The following is a 25,759-nucleotide window of genomic DNA, read 5'->3' on the forward strand; positions in this document are numbered from 1 at the left end:
TTCTCCTGTTTGTTCGAATTCGATTGTTTGTTTGTTTGTTTGTTTATTTTCAAATCGAATGTTAATGATGTTTTTTTTTGTTGTGTTGATTGTGAACAACAACTAGGCCAAAACTACTATGAGGCTATTTGTATTTTTTGACCAAATTTGCATTTATCGACAAAGTATTTGTATTGCCAAAAAAACAAATTGTATGATGTCAAGAAAATGGATGGACAAAACAACAACAACAACAACAAAATGATGATCGATAAAGAGATATTGAACAAAAAAAAAGAGAAAATAATGATGATGATGATGATGAGAAAAAAAAAGAAATTAACGAAACGATCGATGACCGGCCGGTCAAACCTTCGTTATTATGGTCGATATTTAATGATGATCATATCCATCATCATCATCATCATGACATATGGACCACCACCAACAACACCACAACAGATTTTCCCAAATATGGGGCAGATAAAAATTTTTGAGAAAAAAAAAGCAAAAATTCAAAAATGATAAGGCGGAAAATTAGTATTCATTCATCACAAACCTATTCAATTTTGTTATCGAATAAATGAAAATTTGAAAATTTTGAAAAAATTTGATTAACACCGATCCTTTAACCTGGTTTTTTTCATTTTTCTCTAATTTGACTATTCACACACATTTGACTGATCAAGAGAACGAAAAAAAAAAGATTTTTTTAAGGAAATTTTCATCGCATCATTTTAAAATGTCATTTCATATCCGATGAATGAATGAAAATCAAAATTAAAATATAAACAAAAATCTTTTTTCCCCTTTCAATCTACGAAAAAGAGATTGAAACTTTTGATCTGAAATCTGATGGGGAAAATTTTTTTTTTGTAACCATAAAAAAATCATTATTTCGTTATCATCAGCTGGATTCAAATGTCTATGGAAATTTATTTCGTTATGTCATTTTAAGAAAAAAAAATGGCCTCAACAGTTGATTACGATCATCATATGAACAGACCTGATAAGAATGAAAAACATTATTTTTTGTTTTTCACTTTTTTCAATTTTTTTATCTATTTTGATCAAAATTCAATGGAAACAAAAAAAACAAAATAATTTTACTTCCTATGATGATTTTATTTAATTTTTTTTTATTTTAAAAAACAAACTTTATCCTTATTTGTTGTTGTTGTTTTTTTTAATTAAAAAGAAACAGGTGTTATATTTTCATGTTTTATTTATGAAATTTTTAAAATTTAAATTTTTGTTTTAAAAAATGAATAATTAATTGTGTGGGTGTGTTTGTGTGCAAATGCAAATACTATCTATGAAATTCATTATAATAAGAATGATGATTTGATTTGTATCAGATTCAATTTTTGTTTCAAATGAAATCATTTTTTTTGCTTGCCTTTTTTGTTTGTTTTTGCCATACAAACCTGTTGCTGATTTGCATAATAGATGACATGATTATTGATAATTGTTATCATTGTTATCGGAATTAAGATTTAGAAAAATTTTTTCATAAAACATTAATATCATTGGTATATTCAACAAAATTAATTCAACATATTTGAATTTAGTAATAAAAAATATATTACCACATTTAAAACCAAAAAGATTATTTGTCATTGTTTGTATGAATAAATTCATTTTGATTCGATTACGATTTGAAATGATAATTAAAGAATTTATACGATTTCTTTTTTGATTATTATTATTATTATTATTTTTAAATCGATATTTTATTTGTGATATTCTAGCATTCCATGCTAATAATTGTCGACAACATTTATGATTGAATGCCGGTACATTAGATAATCGTGCATAAATACCTGTAGCAAGACAAAAAATTGTCAACAAACAAATAACAAATATTTTACCATGCATAGTTTCCGTAACACGTTTACTATAGAATACAGTAGCAAAAATTATTGATGCTTTTGATACAGTCTCAATAGCTAATAAAACTTCTTTTAAATCTTTATTTAATTTTGATGTATGATCAAAAATATGGCTATATTGTGTTTGAAAATCGTGCCATTTCATACTTAATGTTATTAAAACTGATAAATGACGATCAAAACGATAATCAAATATTGTTTGTGTTAATGAAACAACTTGTTTCAATTGAATGATAAGAAATTCAACCATAATAATCAATGCTTTGAATGGTATTATAATTAATGATATTAAAAACAGACAATGTATATATTCGATTATGATTAACAATATTGAAAGAATTAGAATGATTAATGAAATTTCACCTGCATTGTATTTCAGAAATAATTCATAATTTGTTCGAGCCATCCAATATGTGAGAGCCAAAATGAATGAAATTGCTGATTGCATTGATATATAATCAGAAAATAATGTTAATCTATAAAGATATTGTTTATATTGTTGAAAAATATCCAAATCATCATCATGTATTGAATAATAGATAAGTAAATCATTAATACCCGAATCATAATTCAATACTTTACGAATGAATATTATCCATAAAATTTCCAGAATACAATTGATAACAATCATAAATCTAACAACAATCATAAAACAAGGAATATGAAATATACGAGCTGATTCATCAATGGTAACCGGAAACACATCATTTGGCCATTGAGTTTTTGCTATCCAAAATATTGTGCATATCCATCCAGTAGTAGTTATTATAATAGCCGGTATTAATGATGAATATGTCAATGATATTTGTCGTTGTTGATATTGCCATAGTTGATAATTGATTCGTACGATCAAATATTTTAATGCAACAAACGAATATCTAACCAATGGACGAAGAATATTGTCCGGTTTTTGCCTAAATGATAAAATATTCATCTTTTTTTGATGATCATCATTGTTGATGTTTGAATAAAATGTTTGTTTAATAACAAATATCATATCATTGTTTAAATTCAAATGTCAAATTATTACAGGTAATTAATGTATGTAGTCTTGGTAACACAATAATACATTTGTTTATCGTGTACTTTTGCAATCAATCTATTTTTGACAAGTTCTTCGTTTAAAAAACAATAAGTTAATTATAAAATAACTATAGTCAATATTGAACAAGAACTTGTTATTAATTTTGTAGAAAACAAAAAAAAACAAAAATTAAATTTTCCTAGCAATCAAACTTGAGAAGCATATATATACATGGATGACATTTTGAATTCGAAAAACGACAAACAGAATCGGAATAATTTCCATGTAGAATGTTTATATAAATGAAATTAATGACAAAAGTGAACAAGAAATTTTTCCAATTAATCATCATCATCATACCGAAACAATATATTTTGAATCATTATCAAAATGATTTCAAATTTGACTCCATCTTTCATTTTTGTTGGAACTTTTTCTTCTTCATTTTTTAAATATTTATTTGCACAAGATGGCGACTAAGAAATGGAAAAATATAAAATAACCAATTGGAAGTAAGGTGATTAATTATGATTGATATTGGAATTACGACAAATATTGTCATAGAACATTAGTATCAACGGTATGTTCATTAGAATTAATTTAACGTATTCGAATTCGTTAATGAAAAATATATCACCACATGTAAAACCAAAACGATTATTAGTCATTGTTTGTAAGAAAAAATTTATTTTAATTCGATAACGGTTTGTAATGGTGAGCAAATGACGAAACCGATTTTTTTGCACAATATTATTGATTCGGCTATTTAGTTGTGGTATTCGAGCATTCCATGCCAATAATTGACGACAACATTTTTGATTCGATGATGGAAAGTAAGAGAATCGAGCATAGATACCTGTAGCAAGACAAAAGGCTAAAAAAAGATATACGACGAATAGAGTACCAGGTATACTTTGGGTAACTCCTTTACTGTATAATATAATTGCAAATATGATCGTGTTGAGACCCGGGAACGAGAATAATCAATAAACACGTGTTCACAGTTGAACATACAAAATGCAAGTAGTTTATTTCAATCGAACACATGTACATCATCATAAAAAAATACATGCTATATGAATAGTAACTTCAATTCAAATCTACTCAATTTACAACAATCTCCCCTTATTGAGTTACATTTGAATTGAATTACAAAAATAGATAATAAAATTCAATTCACAAATAACTTTTTAGTTATATCAATTAAAGCTTTTCTTGGCAGCGGTTTTGTCAAAAATCCGCTAGCTGTTCCTTGTGTTTACAAACTTGATATCATAATTTTTGTTTGTTGCAAATACTTCGATTATTTTCTTCAACTCTATATCGAAGTATCTCGACCGTTTCATTGACGATTGATTATTGATGAGATGAATGACTGATTGATTGTCACACAAGAAATTGATATTCACATCGTAATTAATGAAATTCATAATTTGTTGAATGAAACGAACGCATCTATAACCATCCATTATTGCTGTTAGTTCAGATTCACAACTTGATATCGTGATTTTACGTTGCTTATTACTTTTCCAACCAAGTACAGTATTTCCACATGTTACGATAAGACCCGATGTTGAATGTCTGGTAGCACCTTGTCCGAAAGACGAGTCTGTATAAACTGCCAGATCTTGATTCATTTTTCCGATAATTAAACATTGATCAATAGTACCAGATAAATATCGCAGAATTTGTTTTCCCGCATTGAATAGCGATTTCGTTGGTTTCGTTAGAAATCTTGACAACCAATTTGTAGCGAACATTATATCCGGTCTCGTTTTATTAGCAACATATAATAATGAACCAATCAATTTACGAATAGGTAAATTTTCATTTACTTCTTCTTCATCATTTTGTTGATACAACGAACTCATCGGTACGTACGTTGGTTTACAATTAATCATGTTAAATTCCATCATAATTTTTCGGATATATTTCGATTGATTAAGTTCAAAATGCTCCCCTTTATCGACAATTTCTATACCGAGATAATCTTTCAAATTACCAATATCAGTTACTTCAAACCGCTTTTCAAGATCTTTGACAATTTTGGTCAACTGATTTTCATCTGGCCCACAAAGTATGATATCATCGACATAAACGAGAAGCAAAATATTATTCTTCATGAATAAACATTTATCAGCGATACAACACTGAAATCCAATCGATAATAGATGAGAAGATATTGTTTTATACCATTGTAGCGGACTTTGTTTTAGTCCATATAACGCCTTTTTCAATTTCAAATGACCATTATCACCAAAACCTGGTGGCGTTTTTACATACAATTCTTCATCAAGACTAGCATTTAGAAATGCAGTTCGGATATCCAATTGTCGAGTACGATAATCAAACGTTTTGCGTAGCTCAAAATCAGATTTGTTAATGTAGAATCAGGCGTTGGTGATGCAATCTGATCATAATCGATACCATATTTTTGCGAATAGCCACAAGCTACTAAGCGAGCTTTAAATGTGCCATCACGTTTACGTGTAAATATCCATTTCGTAGGAATTACTTTTCTTGACGAATCAAAGGAAACATTTTCAAACACTTTATACTTTCGTAATTGTGTGATTTCTTTGCTAATAGCTTGTTTCCATTCATCAGAATTGTTCGAATTGATCGCTTCATCATATGTAGTTGGTATTTCAATACTACTATCACTACATTGATATCCATAACGAACTGGTGGAATACCAAAATTCACACGTGTCGATCTTCTTACACCAACATTTTCTTCCGGTTCAATTGACGAATACGATTCACTATCATTTTCAGCTTCATATTCGGATGTTAAATCTTCATCATTTTCATGTTGACTAGTTGTTGATAAAGATGTCGATTCATTATCATGATCATTGTTTTCAATTTCATTTTCATCATTATCATCATCAGAACAATTGGAATTAACTAAATCAAAATTTGATCGTGGTGATTCATTGGACAAGTTTCGTGACGAATTATTCCAGTCAAAAACATTTTATCTTCATTAAATTTCACATTATTTGTTATGACAATTTCGAATGTATTGGGATTTACCAAACGATAGTTAGTTGTTGAACCCGTGTAGCCAATGAACATGAGACGTTCTGATGTTTTATCGAATTTAGATGATCGTTTCAATTTTGTTATATGATGAAATGCCTCACAACCGAATGTACGTAAATGATTATAATTCGGCTTCTTTGAATAAAATTTTTCATACGGCGTCTTTTCATCAGCACGAATCCAGATGTTAATAACATAAATGGCATATGACATGGTCTCTGCCCACAATTGATACGGTGCACATGCAGAATTTAACAATAATCTTACCGTTTCAAAAACGGTTCGATTCATCCTTTCTACAATTCCGTTTTGTTCGGGCGAGTATCCGACTGTCGTTTCGTGTACAATACCATGCTGTTTGCAAAACGTTTTCAGCGTGCTATTCACAAATTCTGTACCTTTGTCGGTACGAATAGTTTTTACTTTACGATCAAGTCTTTTCTGATTAAAATCAATAAATTCGATTAGTTTAGATGCGGCATCAGATTTGAATTCAATGGATATACCAAACGTAAACCTGGTGCAATGGTCAACGATTAACATTCCATATTTACTTCCTTGAATCGATGGTACCGGAGATTCCCAAAGATCAATGTGCAGCATCTCGAATGGTTTTACATTTTCATAGATCATCGGATGGTTGTGTGGTGAAGCTACAGATTTATTTTGTGCACAATCATCACAATTTTCATATTTTAGATCAATTTGTGGCACAACTTTCTTAATCCGTTTCAATACATTTTTACCACAGTGAGCCAACCTTTTATGCCACAGATTCATTATAATGTTCGTAGGCTTGCTGTTGATGATCCATAAATTGTTCTCGTCTAAATTCGCCGTAAATGATATATTCTGCTTGAATATTTTTGCCTGTTTATTATCGACCGATATCTTGAATCCGTCTTCAACCAATTTAACCATTGAGACAAGATTCGAATTGAAATCTCCAAAAGCAACATCTTTCAAAATCAGTTTGCAGTTGGGCTTTGGTTCGATCATAACATCACCAGTCTTTACGGATTTGACTGTTTTTCCACTGGCAATTTCAAATTCAATTACATTGATTTTCGGTTCGATGAGGCAATTTTCATTAATTGTTATATGTGATGTGCACCCGGAGTCTAAGATCCATACATCAGGTGACTTTACAATCGATTTTTGCAACAAAGATTTAGCCATTCTCTTATCCTTTGTGCTTGATGATTTAGACGATTTTTCTTTCAGATTTGATGTTGATGATGACAGTTTATTTTTCGATAATGATGATGACGATGATGATGATGTATTTAATTTTTGTTTCTCAATCCGTTGTCTGATCCAGCATTCATCACATGTATGACCAGGTTTCAAACAAAATGAACATCTGATACCACTTTTGATGATTTCTTCGATGCCATTTTAGCCAATTCTTTATGATCATTTGATCCAGAATTCGATGCTATGGATTGGTATTTTGATTTCTCATCGTATTCAATGAATTCGTTGAGAATATCCTTCATCGTGCCATTTTGATTCATCATTATACGATCGGTCAATTGTTCAAATTTCGAGTTTGCTCGTAGCAAAAACATGACGACGATACAACGGCTTTTATCACTGAATTTTATCCAATCAGAATCAATCGATTCGAACTTCGCAACCAGTGTTTCAAACCATGTGCGAAGACTTCCGGAACGATAAGCACAATTTATCAATTCACTCAGCTTACGAACCGCTGTTGCATATGTATCCTTTTCAACGTCAGCCATTTGTTTCCAAATTTGGTAAACGCTGGTACAATGTTCGATAATTTCAAACTTTTCAGGAACAAATGTCAACGATATCGTTCCAAGACAATTCTGATATAATTGGAAATCCGGATGTGTCGAATTGAGTTCACCTTCCAAGAAATGACTGTATCCACAGCTTTTGAATGCCGCTTTTACTGACGTTATCCAGTGTTTCAGATTCTTTCCGTCATACTTCACAATTTGTGAAAACACGTAGTTTTCATGATTCGACTTGCGATGAACAACCGGTGTAGGTACAATATTATTTGATGATGATGATGTTGACGGCTGAATTAAATTTGCCTGTTCCATTCGTACCATTCGATCATTGAATTCAGACATCATTTCTAACATCATTTTAATCGAATCATTACCGCCATCATTATCATTCGACATTTTTGTAACGTACAAATTATTATTCGTTGGAACCACTGAGCAATGCTACCAAATGTTGAGACCCGGGAACGAGAATAATCAATAAACACGTGTTCACAGTTGAACATACAAAATGCAAGTAGTTTATTTCAATCGAACACATGTACATCATCATAAAAAAATACATGCTATATGAATAGTAACTTCAATTCAAATCTACTCAATTTACAACAGATCGCAGTTTTTGATCCAAGTTCCATGGTCAACAATACTACTTTTAAATCACTATTTAATCTTGTCGTATGATAAAAAATACTAACGTATTTTCGGTGAAAAACATTCAAATTCATTCGCATTTTCATTATGACTGATATTCGATGATTAAAACGATTATCAAATAGTAAACGTGATGTAAAAACAATTTGTTTGAATTTGACAATATAATATTCGACTGTTATGAATAATGCTTTCATTGGTAATGCAAACAATGAAAACAAAAACAAACAATGCATATACTCTATCAAAGTCATGGGTATCGAAAGCATGAAAACAATAAAAGAAATCTTTCCTGCACTAAATAATAAAAATAATTCTTGAAAGATTTTGATCATAAAATATGTGATACCAGAAAAGAATATGATTGACGTTTGAATTGACAAATAATCAGAAACGGTTGTCAATCTGCAAAGATAACGAATATATTGAGGCAACATATAAATATCATTTTCATAGATATAAAGATGAATGAATATCTCATTGAATCCAGAATCATAAAGTAATACTTTACGAAAAATTATTAGCCACATAAACTCTATAACGAAATTGATAACGATCACATATTGGAAAAAAAATTTTAAACAATAAATATTAGATATACGAGCCATATCATCAATTGTCAACGGAAAACCAATATTTGGCCATATAATTTTCGTAATCCATATTATATTACATAACCAAGCATTGGTTGTTATTAAAATGGCAGGTAGTAATGATGAATATGTTAATTGTATTTTTCTTTGTTGATATTGCCATTGTTTATAATCGATTCTAAAGGCCAAATATTTCACTGCACAAAACGTATATCGGATAAATGGACGAATAAATTGATCCGATTTTTGATTGAAAGGTAAAATATTCATTTTTTTCAATGATCAACTGTGTGATGTTGGAATAAACTACTTTCACTATTATTATTTTTCAATAGATAAAATATCAAATTATTGAAGACTACATTTGATATCTACTGTAGTCTTAGTAACAAATAATAATTAAGGTTTGTTTTGTGTATCATCGATATCTTTGGGATAATGAATTTATTTTTGACAAATTCTTATAAATTAAGAAAAACAATAATAATTTCAAACGCTAATTTTAAAGTGAAAAAATGACAAATTAACTTTTTTTTTGTTGATTATCGTGACTAATGAATGATCAAGCCAAATGATAATGATTCAAATTAGAAAAATAAATTAAATTCACTCTACTCCATTATTTCTTTTTTAAAAATCTAATGACATTTCTTCATACAATAAAAATGATTTTTTTTCAAATCGATCATTTTGAAGAATAATGGAAAAAAATTACTAAGAAAATTGTTCCATTTCATCATGGAACTTCGATCAAGTTTTCAACTAACCAAAACCACAACCAACCTTTGACCTTTTCATGTTGAATTTTTTAAAAAATAAACGTTAATTCTCTTTATTTTCAAAAGATGGCGATTATGTAATTGATGATTTAAAAAAAAAATATAAAAGTAATGTGATCATTAATTGTTATCAATCTTGTAATTAAGATTAAGACAAATTTTTTTATAAAACATTATTGTCAACGGTATGTTCATTAAAACTAATTCAACATATTGAAATTTATTGATGAAAAATATTTTGCCACAGGTAAAACCTAGACGATTTCTTTTCATTGTCTGTAAGAACAAATTTATTTTGATTAGATCTCGTCTGGAAAAGATAAGCAAATCTCGAAGACGTTTTTTTCTTCGATTAGCATTGATTTTTGATTGTAATTTTGATATTCGTATAGTCCATGATAGTAAATGTTGATAACATCGATGATTAAATGATGGAAAATTGGAGAATCGAGAATAAACACCGGTTGAAAGACAAAAAAATGAAAAAAGACATATAACAAATATGGCTCCAGGTATAGTTTCAGTAATTTTTTGACTATAGAATATAGTGGAAAAAATAATCGAAGCTTTTGATACGGTTTCCATAGCTAACAATACTATTTTTAAATCATGATTGAATTTTGCAGTATGATCAAAAATACGAATATAATTTCCATAAAAATCATTCCAATTCATACGCATTTTTATTATTACCGGTATTCGATGATTAAAACGATAATCAAATAATTGTTTTGTTGTCAAAACAATCTGTTTAAATTGAACAATAAGATATTCGACTACAATGATTAATGCTTTCAATGGTATTGCAAACAATGAAATCAAATATAAACAATGTATATATTCGATCATAGTCACATGGATAGAATAAATAAGAACAATAAAAGAAATTTGATATGCATAGAATAATGAAAATAATTCATAAATGATTCGAATCAACCAATATGTTATAGCCAAACTAAATATCAATAATGATTGTATTGATAAATAATCCGAAATGATTATTAATCGATAAAGATAACGTCTATATCGTGGTAACATATACAAATCATTTTCATAGATATAATAATGTATAAGTAATTCATTGAAACCAGAATTATAACTCAAAACTTTACGAAAAAGTATGAACCACATAAATTCTAATATACAATTAATAACAATCATAAATTTAATAAGCATTGTAAAACATGAAAGATGAAATATACGAGCCGAATCATCATAGGTAAGTGGAAAAACTAAATTTGGCCATTGAATTTTTGCAATCCACATTATTGTACATATCCAACTATGTGTCGCAATTATAATGGCAGGTCGTAATGAGGTATATGTTATTGGTATTTGTCTACGTTGATATTGCCATGGTTGATAATTGATTCGAATAATTAAATATTTTAAAGCAAAAAACGAATATCGAACTAATGGACGAATAATTTGATCGGGTTTTTTTCTCCACGGAAAGATATTTATTTTTATCGAATTAGATGTTTGAAACCACAGTTTTACAAAATTCACCATCATTGTTCGATTCAAATAACAAAAAGAAACAAAAAAATTTCGACATTTGTCTCAAATTTTTGTTAGCAATACTTATTTTATAGAATGATAGCTATTTATCAAAAATACAAACAAACAAACTACTTTCTAACAAGTGAAGTTATCGTTTATAGAATTCTAAAGAAAAAATGAAATAGTCTTAAACTGTCATTGCAAAAAAGAAAAAGAAAAAGAATTTAAATAAATGGAAAAAAACTCCAGAACTACAGAATTAGTCTAAGAACCTACCCAAGAAATGTGAATCGATTGTAGAATCGATTAAAAAATTAACAAAAGTAAGAATATAATAAAAAAATGGAAATTTATTGCCCAATAATTAATGCTTGGCCCAAAGATTTACAAATGAATGATTGATGATATCATTTTTTAAATCGGTTTTCATAAATGTCAAATTTAGCCATACATAGACATATATCATATGAAACAAAATTCATTCATTCTTTGAGTTTAGGTCAGATTTATTCGTTATTATTGTTGAGATATGACGATCCTGAAATGGTTTTGTCTAACGAATGGGCGAATCATATTCGACTGTTGTTGTCTGTCCATTGTTGTTTGAAATTTGATTTTTTTAAAATTGTCTGTCAAATGTCTTCCCATTTGATGAATAGATTCCAAATGATAATAATTATGTTCTGAATAATCATTATGTTTGAAAATTGATTTTCTTTTTCTTTTTCAAAAACAGATTCGGAAATAAAATGAACATACAATGTATGCATTGAAAGATTGCCAAATCTTTTCCCGGAATATCGAACGATAGGAATGTTTTTAAAAAAAGAGAAAAAAAATGCAAATTTTTTTTCCCAAATTTTGTTTTGCCATCATTATCTACAGGGAAAATAAAAAAATAAAACATTATCATATGGCCATGTAAATATGATTACTTTTTTATCCTTTACTTTTTTTCACACACGCACACACACACACACACACTGACAAACATGCAAATCTTATTTAGACATTATCATTGAAAAATTAAAAAATGAAAATGAAATTGATGATTCACATTTCTCTCCCCCCAGTTCTATTATTACCTAATAGATTTCACATTTTTTCCATTCATTCGACGTACATATAATGTAGAATGTATAGTCAAATAATGTTAATTGATTCCAGAAAACAAAGATAAAATTAGTCGTCGTTATTGTAATGATGCGAAAAAGAAAATTTCAAAATTTTTACATTCCGTTGATCATCATTCATTCATTCATTCATTCATTTATCGATAAAAACAAAAGTGTAGGTCATGGCTAATGAATGTGTTCGTGGTGGAATATGAAAATGAAATCAATTTTCATTTCTTCATCATCTTTTTTTTTGTATATAGAAAATAAATTATCAGTTAGTAGAATTTTTAAACATGTGCACAGAAAAAAGACTTGTTTCACTAGGAAAAAAAATCCTTCAAATCGATTGATGAATAATAATGATAATTGATTGTTTTATTCACGAAATTTTCGTTAAAATTGGAAATATAATACGATCAAATTCGTGAATGAAAACGAAACCCTGAAGTATTTTAATTTTTATCCAAAATTTAATTTCAAATGACATTGAAATTGGATAAACAAAATTAAAGAAAACGAAGATGATGATCAAATCTGAAGATTCATTCAAATGTTAATCTGTTCTGCTCGTAAATTCTATTACGGATGTTTCAATAATGATGATAAAAAATTGAAATAAAAATTCCAAAACACAGATTTTGAGACAACAACATAAGAAAATATCACAATTTAACTAGATTTTATTCTCCATTTAAAAAAAAACAAGATAAAAATTTCGATTTTTGTCTAAAAATATACACAATTCCCAATGAATTTGTTTGTTGTTTTTTTTGATTATTATCAACATTGATTGTTTCGAAAAAAAAGTTAGATATTTATTTGGCTAGTGATCGAAAATTGGCTGGATTGTTGGTAGGTTTGTTCGTAGTAATCGTTTAAATTTGAGAACCATTTATTTATTGGACTTGATAGTTAGCACCAGCTGGTGCACTATTGGTAAGACCTGGTTCATTTGAAATAATATTAGCACGGAAACCATCATCATCAGCAATATATTGAACAGTACGTGTTAAACCGGTAGCATCAGTATATGAATATTGACCTTGAATTACACCACGTTCATCACCGGATTCTTGTCTGGAAAGTTTTGTACCAAATTCATCAGTTTCTTCGAATGCAAATGAATATGGATCTGGTTTTTCATCATCGGGTGTTGGTGCAGCCGAAACCATATAAACGGCAAAAAAAAGAACGATAAAAAGATGCTATTGAAAAATGACGACGACGTCGACAATTATGATGATGATGATGATAATGATGAAAAATGATAAAAAACAATAACAACAAAAATAGAAAATGAAAATCAATTGATAAAAAAAATCTATTTCCTCAACAATCGATACTTACTTTGAACATTTTCTTTGAAACAAAAAACAAAAATTTCTTTTTTTAAACAAAACAGCAAAACAATATAATCAATGAAATATCTTTTGATCAGGTTAATTAGTTTTTATATGTTTCAAGACGCATCCAAAATATGATGTGGATTTTTTTTTTTGAAAGGATAAGAAAAAGAAGAGTATTGAAAAACGCACGAAGTAACAAACTTTCTACGTTACATTCAATTCGATTATTTAGATGTGTGTGCTATATTCATTTATTGAATTGAATGTTTCTTTCTTATTGTTATTATTATTAAGTTTATAATATATTTGGGCATTGAAACATAAAAGGAGGGATGATCCATTTGAGATGACTATTGAAATAACAACAACAACAACCACCTCTATCATCATTTTTGGAACAACCTTTATTTGTTGAAAATCTCTAGAATTTAAAAGAATAAATCAATTGTGTGTGAGAAAAAGAAGGAGAAAAAGATTTTCAAATTTGACATTATCATTTTGTTGTTGTTGTTGCAACTCATCCTCGAATTCTGATTATTTAATTTGATGGGGAAACTGATTGATTTTATTGGACTAGATTTGAATTTTCATTTCGGAATGAAAGAAGAAGAAAAAATTTTATTTCAATTTTCTTTCCAAATGTCAATAAAAAAAATTGATTGTAAATGATATTCGCATCACGCTACAATTATAAAATGATGATGATGATGATGATGGCCAACTCAACGATAAGTCGGATCGAGAAAAATGAAGAAGAAGAAGAAAAAAAAATTCAAAACGGTTGTGTTTCAATTATGATCATCATTGATTTTTTTAATTTTAATGGCTGCCATTGAAATCAAACAACACAATGTGATGCACACATTAACACATACACACACGCACACGTGTTATTTTAATTTGGAAAAATTTTTTTTAATGATTATTCTATAATCAGAAAATTTAAAAAAAATGAAATAAAATAAAAAATCTATAGAGGTCGAATGAATTTTACTTTTACTTTCGTTTTTTTCGTTTTTCAATTAAGATGAGCATTAAAGAAAATCTGGAACAATTTCTTCTCTCCTTTCGTTATGAAGAAGAAAAAACTAAATTATGATCATCACAACAATGATGTTTTCTTTTCCAACAGAAAAAAAAAAAATCCAATGAAAAACGGTGAACAAAAAAAATCAGAAATCCAAAACATTAAATTAAATTAAATTTTTTTTATACCATTTTTGAATGAAACGAAAAAAAAACAAATTCAACAAATCGGCCAAACAAAGTCATAGTTAATCACGATCTTTTAAAAACTGATGATGATGGTGGTGATTGAAATAAAATTTGAAAATTGAATTTTAAATTCAAATAATTTTTGACTTGTTCCCCGCTTTTTTTCATCCCCCTGTTTCAACTAAAGATGTGTGTATACGCGTTTTAAGCTCATTGAAAATGATTTTATCGATTGGATCAGTGTCGAATCTTTCTTGTTTTTTATTTGCACGAGGATTATCAATTGAACCGAATTGAATTGAAACATTAACATTTTTTTGTTTGTTGTTTCGTTTTAAAATTCAATGTTGTTGTTTTTCAAAGAAAAATCGAATAAGTTCGAGGCATAGGTCACATTTACATGTGATAAGAAGATGGAATTAAATGTCTGACATTCATGTGACAAATGTTTTTTCTTTTTTGGATTCAATCACTATTCATCGAATTTAATTGATGATCGATGAATGGTAGGATGGTGAGAAATTTGCAAAATCAAAAACTATTTTCAGAATCAATTCAATCAATGATTATTCATTCAGATGATTGATGGTTTATAATAGTTATTGAATTCATTTTTTTCCTCAGTCGTTTCAAATGATAATGTAAATTTATCTTTTTTTTACTTACATTTCTTACATCTTTATCATCAGACACATTTCATCTTTAAATCTTCAAATAAGGATAAAAAAATTTTTTGAATCAATTATATTTATTCAAGTTCAACGAAATAAAATCCAAATAAAAAAAAAGACAAAATCAAATGTCCTCGAATTATCAATTTAGAGGAGGGGGATTCAAAAAAAAATCAAACATTTTTTTTTGTTGTTTTGGATCAAAAATGTTCGACATTACATTATCTGTAAATGGATTTGTTTTTTTTGACGAACAGGAACATATTGTTTACTTTTTTTTTATTTGAGAAAGGTGAGGTCTATATTTATATATCATACAGGTTATAGGTGAGAAATTACGTGACTAGAAACAAACAAACAAACGAAAAAGAAAAAAGTCAAAAGATCAATGTAATAGGATAATTTATGGCTATATATCGCAAACTTTAAAATGATTTTCGACCTGATTGTTTGATGAAACAACAACAACAACAAAATTTAAAATTTGAAAAAAAAACAAAATTGTCAAGAAATGTAAGCTTCACTGTCGAACATTTATTTTTTTATGAAAATGTAAAAAGAGTGTTCGGGGCCATTTCCTCTTTTCTTTTCTTTTTTCACATGATTGGTAATAAAAGAAAAAATTTTATCTTTTTTTTTGAAGAAGAAGAAGATGTTTCAAGAACTTTTTTTTTCTTATGTAATCCAAAATCAATGAAATGAAGAGAAAATCAATTCACAAAGATAAGATAACAGTGTGTGTGTGTGAATGTGAGAAAAACAACATAATAAGCTTGTTTCAAAAAACAAAAAAAAAAATGAATACCATACAACAATTGCAACGTATTAGTTGCCCATCCATCCATACTGTTTATTTTTCTATTAGATTCCCTTTTAGAAGAAAAATAAAATATATGGACATAACGGATGGATGGGCAACATGTGCACAAAAAAAAATGAAGAGGGGAATGTGGATAGTGTGGATCTTCTTTCTAAAATCCATCTCAAGATCAAATGAAAATAAGAAAAAAATAACAAGTCACTTATGAAATACAAAAAGAAAAAAAAAACATTGACATGTGATGGACAATATAAAAAGTCAAAAATCCCTATGAATCGTTTGTGCAGAAAAAATTATCAACTTTTTTTTCCAAGTGGTATGTTATTCAACAATTTGGTCATTTTTTTTAGTGTGATTGTTGTTAATCGTTTGATTTTTTTTAATTTTTTCCAATTTTTGTTGTTGTTAATATCCGTTTTATATATTTTATAGCTTTATCGACTAAATATCGATTTAAACATCAAACAATCGAATCAAAATGTTCAAGGTAATTTTTCTCTACTAAATCAATCAATCAACGAATTGATTGCTTTAACACGATATTCGAATTAGATGATAATGATAAGGACAGATGCTTTTCGTTTGCCATTAAATCGTATATTGCAAAAGAATCTTTTTTTTAGTTATTTCTTCATCCAGATTTTTTTTATTGTGTTTTTTTCAAATGTTGTAATATCATTCAACAAATGTTCATGAACAACATTTAATCAAATCATCTTGATAAATGATATTTTTGTTTTGTTTTTTTTTGAACAGGAAATTATTGCATTAACATTATGTTGTTTGTTTATAGCTGTTTATGCTGCACCAGCAACAACAACAGCTGAACAAGAAGAAAAACCACATCCATATAATTTTGCATTTGAAGAAAAAGATGCTAATTATACATTAACACGTCAAGAAGAAATGGATGAACAAGGTACCGTAAAAGGTTCATATTCATATATTGATCGTGATGGTATATTTCGTACCGTTAATTATATTGCCGATGAAAATGGTTTCCGTGCTGCTATACAATCAAATGAACCTGGTCTTACTAATTCAGCACCAGCTGGTACTACCTTTCAAATTAATTAAATTTTAAATTTTTTTTTCTTGTTATTGTTACTGTTGTTAATTATTATTTAAAAATTTTACCTAATTTATACTGAAAACAAAAACGAAAACAAAAATCCATGATACAACAAAACAAAAAACATTTGCATGCCTTTTGATACAGTTTCACACACACAATTCTCATTGTACAAATAAATATTTGAAACCTTCACACACACACACATAACACATTCACATATCGATATTCATGATAATCACAAACCATAACAATATTTTGCATTTTCAAAATAGAAAGAAACAAAATCTTGATGATTTATTTATCTCTCTTCATTCACTCCCCCACAAAAATCTGCTTTTTTTCTACCGAAAAAAAAGATGTCTAGACAACTTTTTTTGAAAATTTATGATTCTTAAAATAAATATTCAAAAAAATAACGATCATCAGGATCAATTAATCAATTATCAAGGTTTTTTTTAATTAAAAAGAAACATTTCAATAACATCAAATTTCAATCAACATTATCATCGATCATAATTTCTTTTTTGGAACATGTTATTTTCATAGATTAAATTGATCTTGATTGCAAGATGTTTTTATTATTATTATTTCAAATTTATACTGTGTGTGTTTAAATCAACATATTTTTGTTTTTTTTGCTATAGAAATTTCATAATTTCAAAGATGATTATCAAATGAAATGGCATCACAACAATTTTTTGGCTTGTATTTTGTTGAAAATAAAAACCTTGTTGACCTGATTTTTGGAGTAGCAAACTTGATCTGAATGTTTTGTTGTTGTTGTTGTTGAACTAGCTGCCTGATATCAAATTCAATAACAAATTTTCGGAATATTAGGAATGATTTTATGATATAATTTATTGAATGTTTTTCTTTTCTGATAAAACGGTGATAATAATTTCAAGTTTAACACTAATATATTTTAATTAATCATTTAATCTTTTTTGATTGTGTAGTTGTTGATGGCTGATGTTTTGAAAATAGAGATTGTAACCATTGTTGAATGGTGAGAAAAAAATCTTCAATCATATTATAATGTGAAAGACCAGGATACAATACAATAAACATTGTGGACAAATAAAGTAATAACAGATTATGAATCTGTGTACCAATCCATGCGATTACCATCAATACGGTCAATAATGTTGAATAATAAAGTTTAGTCTTTGAATATTTCCACGAACAGACTAGTTGATAAAATTCCTTTACATTTAACCATGTTTTTGCAATCAAATGACATTCATTATTGAACAATTTTTCAGATGAATCGTTCCATTTAGGTAAAGAGAAAATTTCATTTATAAACGGAAGAAAATAATCAATCAAAGTAGCTATTATGCCCATGAAACAAATTTTTGAAATTATTGGCACTTCGATTAACCAGAGACACCTATATATATCATATTAAAAAAAACATTATTAAAAGAGAAGACAATTTTTAAACAATTCACTTACATGAAAATAAATGTGATAAACATGATAATACATGGTGCATGATATGATTTTTCCCAGATCAGAATTGAATGCATACGTACAACAATATCACGTATGGGATTCAATTTCTGTCGAATATATTCAACTGTCTTATCGAATTCGGACATTTTTGACAAAATTATTATTTTTTCTTTGTCTTTGTCGATGTTAAAAACTGATGAATTTGTTATAATGATCACGTCGTAACAAAGGTTTTTAAACTGATCACTAAAAAGTTTTTAGTGATGTTGATGAATAATGTTCAATTGACTTGTTGTTTGTTTTATTATTATTTACGTTCGAATTGGATTGGTCATGCGACGCAAATGATGAAATTCAATAATGTTCGTAAACATCGATTGTATCGATTGTGACCAGAATGTCGTGCATATACCATTTTTAGCGTGTGTATTTGTGTATCTGTGTGTGTCAATAAAATTCAGAGAGTGAAAGTTTGATTGGATTTTTTTTTAATTTTGTTAATTTATCCATAATAATATAACTGATTAATCAATTTTCGTTATTGACTTTAAAATATTTTATTAATTTAAAAAAATGGTTACAACCATGTCGACAATGCCGACATTGTTGAAAAAAGACAACAAAACTGAAATGTAATTTTTAATGAATAAAAAATTTAAAACAAAAAAAAAAATATTTTATTTATTTTTTTCAAATTCATTTTAACTAAACAGAATCAAACATTGTTCATCATTAAAGGACATTGATGTATTGCGACAGACTATTTATAATCTTGGTCTTCAGGTAGTCCATGGAGAAGTTACTGCCGATTTAGCTGTTACAACTTTTTATGAAATAATTGTAATTCCAAATGATTCATTTGTTGCGATAGCATTTTATTAACTTTTTTATTTCTGGTATTTTCAGAAATCTAATGAACAAATTATAAGTATTCTGAGCGATGTCATCACCATATTGGATATTGAAAGTCAAGTACTTGGCCAGATTGATTCAAATAAACGAGAAAACTTTATTGAATTTCTTAAACTATCTAATAATGTATGTAATTCAAAAAAAAATCTATTATAACAAAATTATTTTATTTTTCCACTATTTTAGAATATAATTTCCGATTGGTTGCTCAAAGAACGGCTCGATTATTCAACTTTAGCTGATGCTAAAGTAATCAACAATGAAAAAGCGGCATCGACAAAATTCATCAAATTAAAAACCAAGTTATAGTAGGTTTATCAATCTGAATCCATTTATATTTTTGTTTCATTTTTTGTTTTGTTTTGTTTCAAAGTTATAAACAGCAAAAATTCAATCTTTTTCGTGAAGAAAGCGAAGGTTATAGTAAATTATTTACTGAACTATGTCAGGATGGTCAATTTGATCCTGATTACATGTTGAATGCAATCAAATCATTAATTGGCTGTTTTAACCTCGATCCGAATCGTGTGCTTGATATTATCCTCGAATGTTTTGAAGCTCGTCTGTATCTTCGTGATTCTTTTATAAAATTAATCAAAAATTTCTCCAACAATCCTGTAACTTTGAATCAAATATTAGCATTTAAATTTAGCTTCTATAATGATGTAAGATTATATCTATAGTTTTTTCCTCGTTTGCCTTAAATAAACATTTATTTTATATTACTTTAGAGCGATAGCGGAATCGAAGATCCATCTGCATTATACGATGTGGCCGCTCTTCTTTTACACAATAACTTGATTTGCATAGAAAACCTATATCCATATCTTTTTCCATCAGATTCGAAAATCTGTGAATTGTATCAAAATGATTTGAATGAGGCAAAAAATTTCCACAAAAAAGTCTCAGCAATTTTAGCCGTAGAAGGAGCCAAACATGAAGATATTAACATATTTGAAGAAGTTCGATCACAAAATATCGATGGAAATCAAAAACTTGGCTTTATTTTGGCCCTATTAAAATTAGGTGATTGGCCTAATGCTCAAAAATTAATACAAATGTTACCTGAACATTTCGCCATATCATATCCAGATATTGGCGATGCATTAAGTCAATTGGTGCACTATCTTATCGGTCCATTATATAAACGAATGTCAACATTACCTTCCGTACTATCCGCACGCATTCCTTTGCACGAAGGCAATTTTTCGTTTGAACCAATTGAAGATATGAATGAATTTCGAACAAGGATTATGCCCATGGTTTTAACCTTTGGTCCTTATCTATACCGGGATCCTTTGCTTATGACAAAACTACTCAGAGTTATACGTTCTGCTTTGCAGGCGAATTTCGATGATTTTCGTTATGAAGTTATAAATCTTTTAAACGTTACTATTTTACCATCGTTTTCTCTAATTGAAAGCAATTCTGCTCTTGGTGAAGAGCTTTGGTCATTAATGCGATTGTTTCCATACAATGAACGATTTCTTTTGTATAACATTTGGAAAGTCGAACCAACAAATCCATTGCTTATAAAAATGAAATGTTTCACAATGCGTCGTATCAAATATATTATGAAACGGATAAGCAAAGATAAAGACAGTATTAAGCAATCTGGAAGATCAATAGGCAAGCTTAGCCATTCAAATCCAACATTTTTATTTGAATATGTAAGTGATAGTCTGATTTGAAATTAATTCAGCTAATTTTTTTTTCTCTAGATGCTAGGACAGATTCAATCGTACGATAACTTAATTGGACCTGTGGTTGATTCGCTTAAATATCTTTCATCTGTATCATACGATGTTTTATTATTTTGTGTCATTGAAGCATTATCGAACCCAACCCGCGAACATTCGAAACATGAAGGCACGAGTATTTCACCTTGGCTTCTTAGTTTAGCCAATTTTTGTGGATCTGTTATTAAAAAATATCAAATTGAATTACCTGGTTTATTACAGTTTGTTGCCAATCAACTGAAACTGGGAAAATGTCTGGATCTGTTAATCTTAAAAGAAATTGTACAAAAAATGACCGGCATAGAAACTTCAGAAGAAATGACCAATGAACAACTTGAAGCAATGAGCGGTGGTGAATTACTTCGTACTGAAGGTGGATCATTCAATCAGATTCGAAACATAAAAAAATCTACTCTCCGTCTGAAAGAAGCATTACTTGAAAATAATTTAGCCATGCCTTTGTGTATTCTTATGGCACAGCAGCGGAATTGTATTGTTTTTCAAAGCGAAAACACTCATCTCAAATTGATTGGCAAACTATATGACCAATGTCAAGAGACATTGGTTCAATATGGAAATTTTCTTTCAAATGCATTGACAATCGATGATTACAAACGGAGGCTACCATCATTGAAAGAGTTACTTTTGGACTATCATCTTAGTCCCGATGTTACCTTTTTCCTTATGCGACCGATGATTAGTCATGATATTACTTCAGTATTTGAAGAACTCGTTGCACAACGAGCAGGCGAAAAATCCAAGCAAGTTTTATTCGAAAGTTTTAATCAGGCCAGTGAAATGGTATTGAATCCAATGGTAGAATCGATAAAACCTGCTCTGAGTAGCCAAGTTTCCATCGATCTCAAGTAAGTCTACTCATTTTATTCATGAATTCACTAATTTTTTATTTTATAGTCCTAGATTTTTCATCAGTTTCTGGACACTTACAATGTATGATCTTCAGGTCCCGGAAAAAAGTTATCTTCGCGAACGAAACAAAATCAATCAACAAATTCAAATGCTTGAAGATAATAAAGATATGGTTTTAAGCAAGAAGCGCAAGGAAAAAGATCGTCTGGTTAGTATCATAACTAAATTGACAAATGAAGCTCAGCAACAGAATGAACATGTAACAAAAGTAATTCATCGTTTGGAAAATGAGAAAAAACATTGGTTCGAATCTAATGTTAACAAAATTGATGTAACTACAAATTTTCTTCAACACTGTTTAATACCTCGATGTAAATTTACAGCTTCGGACGCCCTTTATTGTGCTAAGTTTGTTCATTTTTTACATTGTCTCAAGACACCCAACTTTTCCACACTAATCTGTTTGGATCGAATTTTTGGAGACATTTCCAATACAATGAGTTCATGTACCGAAAATGAAGCAAATCATTATGGACGATTTTTATGCGCAATTCTCGCCATCGTAATGCAATGGCATAAGGATATTAAAGTATTCGAAGTAGAATGTGCAAAATATCCAGGATTTGTAACGAAATTTTGTGAGAAAGATCCCGTTCATATCGACTATGAATCGTATCGCCATGTATGCCATAAATGGCATTATCGGTTAACCAAAGCATTTATTCTCTGTCTTGATTCGGGCGATTATATTCAAATACGGAATTCCTTAATTGTTCTCACTAAATTATTACCACATTTTCCCGTAATGATCAGTTTTGCGCAGGCTATTGAACGACGTTTGGAAAAAATTCGCACTGAAGAAAAAGAAAAGCGACCTGATTTGTTTGTATTGGCCACTGGATACTCAGGTCAATTGAAATCCCGAAAAGGAACATTCATACCTGAAAGTGAATTTCATGAAAAGGAGAGTAAAAAGATGCAGTCATCGAATTCATCTTTTCATCAGCAGCACGCTCAACAGCAAAAAGATTCTGATGGTTCTCAACATCAATCGCAAACAAAATCAGAACCGACGACCGCTGAAATAAAAAAGGAATCCTATCGTGTTGAAGATCCCCAGAAAATCTCTAGCAGCAGTAGTAATAAATCGAGTAAAAGTAGTTCATCGAAAATATCATCCAATCGAATTGTCGAACCAGAAACCACGATGGAATCATCATCGAAGAAATATAAATCTGAATCGATGACTCGAATGAAAAAATCCGAAGAAAAATCATCTACCTCATCAATTTCAAGTCAATCCAGCGTTGTTAATTCTAAGGAACAATCAACAATTTCTTCGATAAAAATCGAATCACGTGCATCATCCGCATCTAGTTCACCTAAGCGTGGTGATTACCGTAGCAACAAAGATGATATTGATGGTAACAGTAACAATGATTACCGTAAACGAAAATTGGAACACACTAGAGGATCATCGGAGCGTGATATGACAATAAATGACAAACGATTCAAAGAATCGGAAATAGCGCATCCAGCATCATCATTGTCATCATCATCATCATCATTGCAACAACCAACTAGATCATCATCACGCGAAAAGAAATCATCATTACGAAAAAGACAGGTTAGAATTTATTGAAAAATGTATGGCTGTTATATCAAAAAAAATATCAATTCGAATCTTTTTAATGCAGACCAAAGATTCCATACCATCATCCACCATTCAAGAAGTTCCAGATATGATGAAACCAACACGTAAAACAAAAGATGATTTGTCGGGCTCAAGTCGAAAAGGCAAGAATTTTTTTATTTTAAAATTTACTTTTTAACTCATATATAAAATTAACAATAATGAATATGAAAGAATGCAAGTGAAAGTTCCTCTAGTAGTAGCAATAGTAAACGACCATCAAGACGTTATAAAACCGATGTGGACAAATAATATAAACAATGGATCAAGTTTTTTGTTTTTTGGCTTCGGATATGGCTTCTATCATGGGTTGATTCGGTTCGATTGATGACGAAGGACGTTTCATTTTATTTGACTTTTTTGATGTTTGCAGATTTTCATCCATTGCACATAATTCATCATATATACTTTCATTATTATTATCATCATTATTATTTTCAATTAAATCATCAGCAACAATAATGCTTGTGTTGATATTTCTTCGTAATTCTATTTTATTTTTTAAAAATTATTATAATTTTTTTTTCGTAATAAATAAAATTTAAGATTACCTGAGTGATTGATAACGGCTTCGGTGTTTCTATATAATGATCGTTTACTTTGATTTTCCTCTAGGCCAAATAAAAGACCACTGAAGAAACAAAGAATGAGAAAAAAATAATAATTGAAAAGAATAATCTTACATGTAGATGACATCCCGAGGAGATCTTATACTAGTTGCAATACTGGTTCCGCTTGAAAGAATTATATTCTATAGATGTTCGAAAGAAAAACTGATAAATTATCATCATCATAGCGCATTAAACGTCACACAAACCTTTGATCTGGTTTTATCGACCAACATCTGACCAAATGCTATACTTTGTCGACGTTGTGATGAACTTGATAGGCAATTTGAATAATTGATTTCGATTCCAATTCCTTTTGAAATAGGCTAATAACAAATGCAATGTATGACAAGATAATTATAAAGATAACAAAAAGAAAAACAATTCTTACCAATGAAAAATTGGCTTTTTTTATCATATTCACAATCGATGAATCAATGGAACTAAATGTGAGAATATCGAATTCGAAATTACCACCATTCAAATAGTTGAGAATTTTTTCATTCATCGGTTCGATAGCTAATATGTCGTAATGTTTTAGATTTTCATTTTTTGACTAGTTTGTCACAAATTTGAATTTTAAAAAAACAATTCGATAATTATTTTGAAAACTTACCAAATGAAATAAACTGTTAGAATCTTCAACCTGGACGGTTAATCGTGTGTATAATTTTATATTTTTTAAATTATCTCGAAGTTTAATTGTTGGTGGAATTGGAATCTTGACATCTTTACCCGTAGCGACAATTTGAACAGCTAATGCTATTCGTTTGTAATCGACTTTTGTTGAAAAAAAAGAAAAAAATTAATAATAATCAACAGGTAGTAAACAACAATAAGTTCATACATTTATGACAAGATTGAATCAATTTCTCAATGGATTTATCCAAATTAAATCCATCATTATAGATGACAAGGTTCAAATCCATTTTTCTTATCAACATACAGATTCTGGATCAATCATATGCACGTGGGTATATGACAATCCGTTAAAAATTC

General features: G+C 28.9%; 7 protein-coding genes across 7 annotated transcripts; 2 read left to right on the forward strand and 5 right to left on the reverse strand.

Moving 5' to 3' along the window:
- Positions 1–523: 523 nt before the first annotated feature.
- LOC142646360 (uncharacterized) lies at positions 524–8,548 on the reverse strand. The gene is made up of 4 exons (XM_075825034.1): positions 8,408–8,548; positions 1,851–3,751; positions 1,732–1,802; positions 524–538 (listed from the first exon to the last, which is right to left on the reverse strand). The coding sequence occupies exons 2-4, from the start codon at positions 2,866–2,868 to the stop codon at positions 524–526; spliced, it is 1,104 nt and encodes a 367-aa protein (XP_075681149.1). The 5' UTR covers positions 2,869–3,751; positions 8,408–8,548.
- LOC142646333 (uncharacterized) lies at positions 6,998–8,267 on the reverse strand. The gene has a single exon (XM_075824956.1). It carries the CDS (start codon positions 8,106–8,108, stop codon positions 7,290–7,292), a length of 819 nt encoding a protein of 272 aa, XP_075681071.1. The 5' UTR covers positions 8,109–8,267; the 3' UTR covers positions 6,998–7,289.
- Positions 8,549–13,018: 4,470 nt separating the features above from the next.
- On the reverse strand, positions 13,019–13,842 carry LOC113798038 (cuticle protein 16.8-like). Its single transcript, XM_027348516.2, has 2 exons — positions 13,704–13,842; positions 13,019–13,561 (listed from the first exon to the last, which is right to left on the reverse strand). The coding sequence occupies exons 1-2, from the start codon at positions 13,710–13,712 to the stop codon at positions 13,253–13,255; spliced, it is 318 nt and encodes a 105-aa protein (XP_027204317.1). The 5' UTR covers positions 13,713–13,842; the 3' UTR covers positions 13,019–13,252.
- Positions 13,843–16,626: 2,784 nt separating this feature from the next.
- Positions 16,627–17,923, forward strand: LOC113798033 (cuticle protein 10.9-like). Its single transcript, XM_027348511.2, has 3 exons — positions 16,627–16,724; positions 16,841–16,895; positions 17,165–17,923. The coding sequence occupies exons 2-3, from the start codon at positions 16,887–16,889 to the stop codon at positions 17,483–17,485; spliced, it is 330 nt and encodes a 109-aa protein (XP_027204312.1). The 5' UTR covers positions 16,627–16,724; positions 16,841–16,886; the 3' UTR covers positions 17,486–17,923.
- A 391-nt stretch (positions 17,924–18,314) lies between these two features.
- Positions 18,315–19,227, reverse strand: Arl6IP1 (ADP-ribosylation factor-like 6 interacting protein 1). The gene is made up of 2 exons (XM_027348490.2): positions 18,939–19,227; positions 18,315–18,873 (listed from the first exon to the last, which is right to left on the reverse strand). The coding sequence occupies exons 1-2, from the start codon at positions 19,082–19,084 to the stop codon at positions 18,414–18,416; spliced, it is 606 nt and encodes a 201-aa protein (XP_027204291.1). The 5' UTR covers positions 19,085–19,227; the 3' UTR covers positions 18,315–18,413.
- Positions 19,228–19,373: 146 nt separating this feature from the next.
- Positions 19,374–24,711, forward strand: tho2 (THO complex subunit 2-like protein). Its single transcript, XM_075825171.1, has 10 exons — positions 19,374–19,570; positions 19,652–19,778; positions 19,845–19,976; positions 20,037–20,158; positions 20,224–20,515; positions 20,582–21,520; positions 21,572–22,455; positions 22,505–24,086; positions 24,157–24,250; positions 24,322–24,711. Exons 1-10 carry the CDS (start codon positions 19,512–19,514, stop codon positions 24,402–24,404), a joined length of 4,314 nt encoding a protein of 1,437 aa, XP_075681286.1. The 5' UTR covers positions 19,374–19,511; the 3' UTR covers positions 24,405–24,711.
- Rpp30 (ribonuclease P protein subunit Rpp30) lies at positions 24,253–25,749 on the reverse strand. The gene is made up of 7 exons (XM_027348462.2): positions 25,608–25,749; positions 25,377–25,540; positions 25,152–25,316; positions 24,970–25,086; positions 24,836–24,903; positions 24,704–24,783; positions 24,253–24,641 (listed from the first exon to the last, which is right to left on the reverse strand). The coding sequence occupies exons 1-7, from the start codon at positions 25,702–25,704 to the stop codon at positions 24,418–24,420; spliced, it is 915 nt and encodes a 304-aa protein (XP_027204263.1). The 5' UTR covers positions 25,705–25,749; the 3' UTR covers positions 24,253–24,417.
- Positions 25,750–25,759: the final 10 nt, after the last annotated feature.

Source organism: Dermatophagoides pteronyssinus, unplaced genomic scaffold (assembly GCF_027571235.1).
Source record: "Dermatophagoides pteronyssinus isolate colony J.1.1.1.1 unplaced genomic scaffold, Derpt_VIB-CSIC_2022.12 sq0003, whole genome shotgun sequence".
In the NCBI taxonomy this organism is placed as follows: domain Eukaryota; kingdom Metazoa; phylum Arthropoda; class Arachnida; order Sarcoptiformes; family Pyroglyphidae; genus Dermatophagoides; species Dermatophagoides pteronyssinus.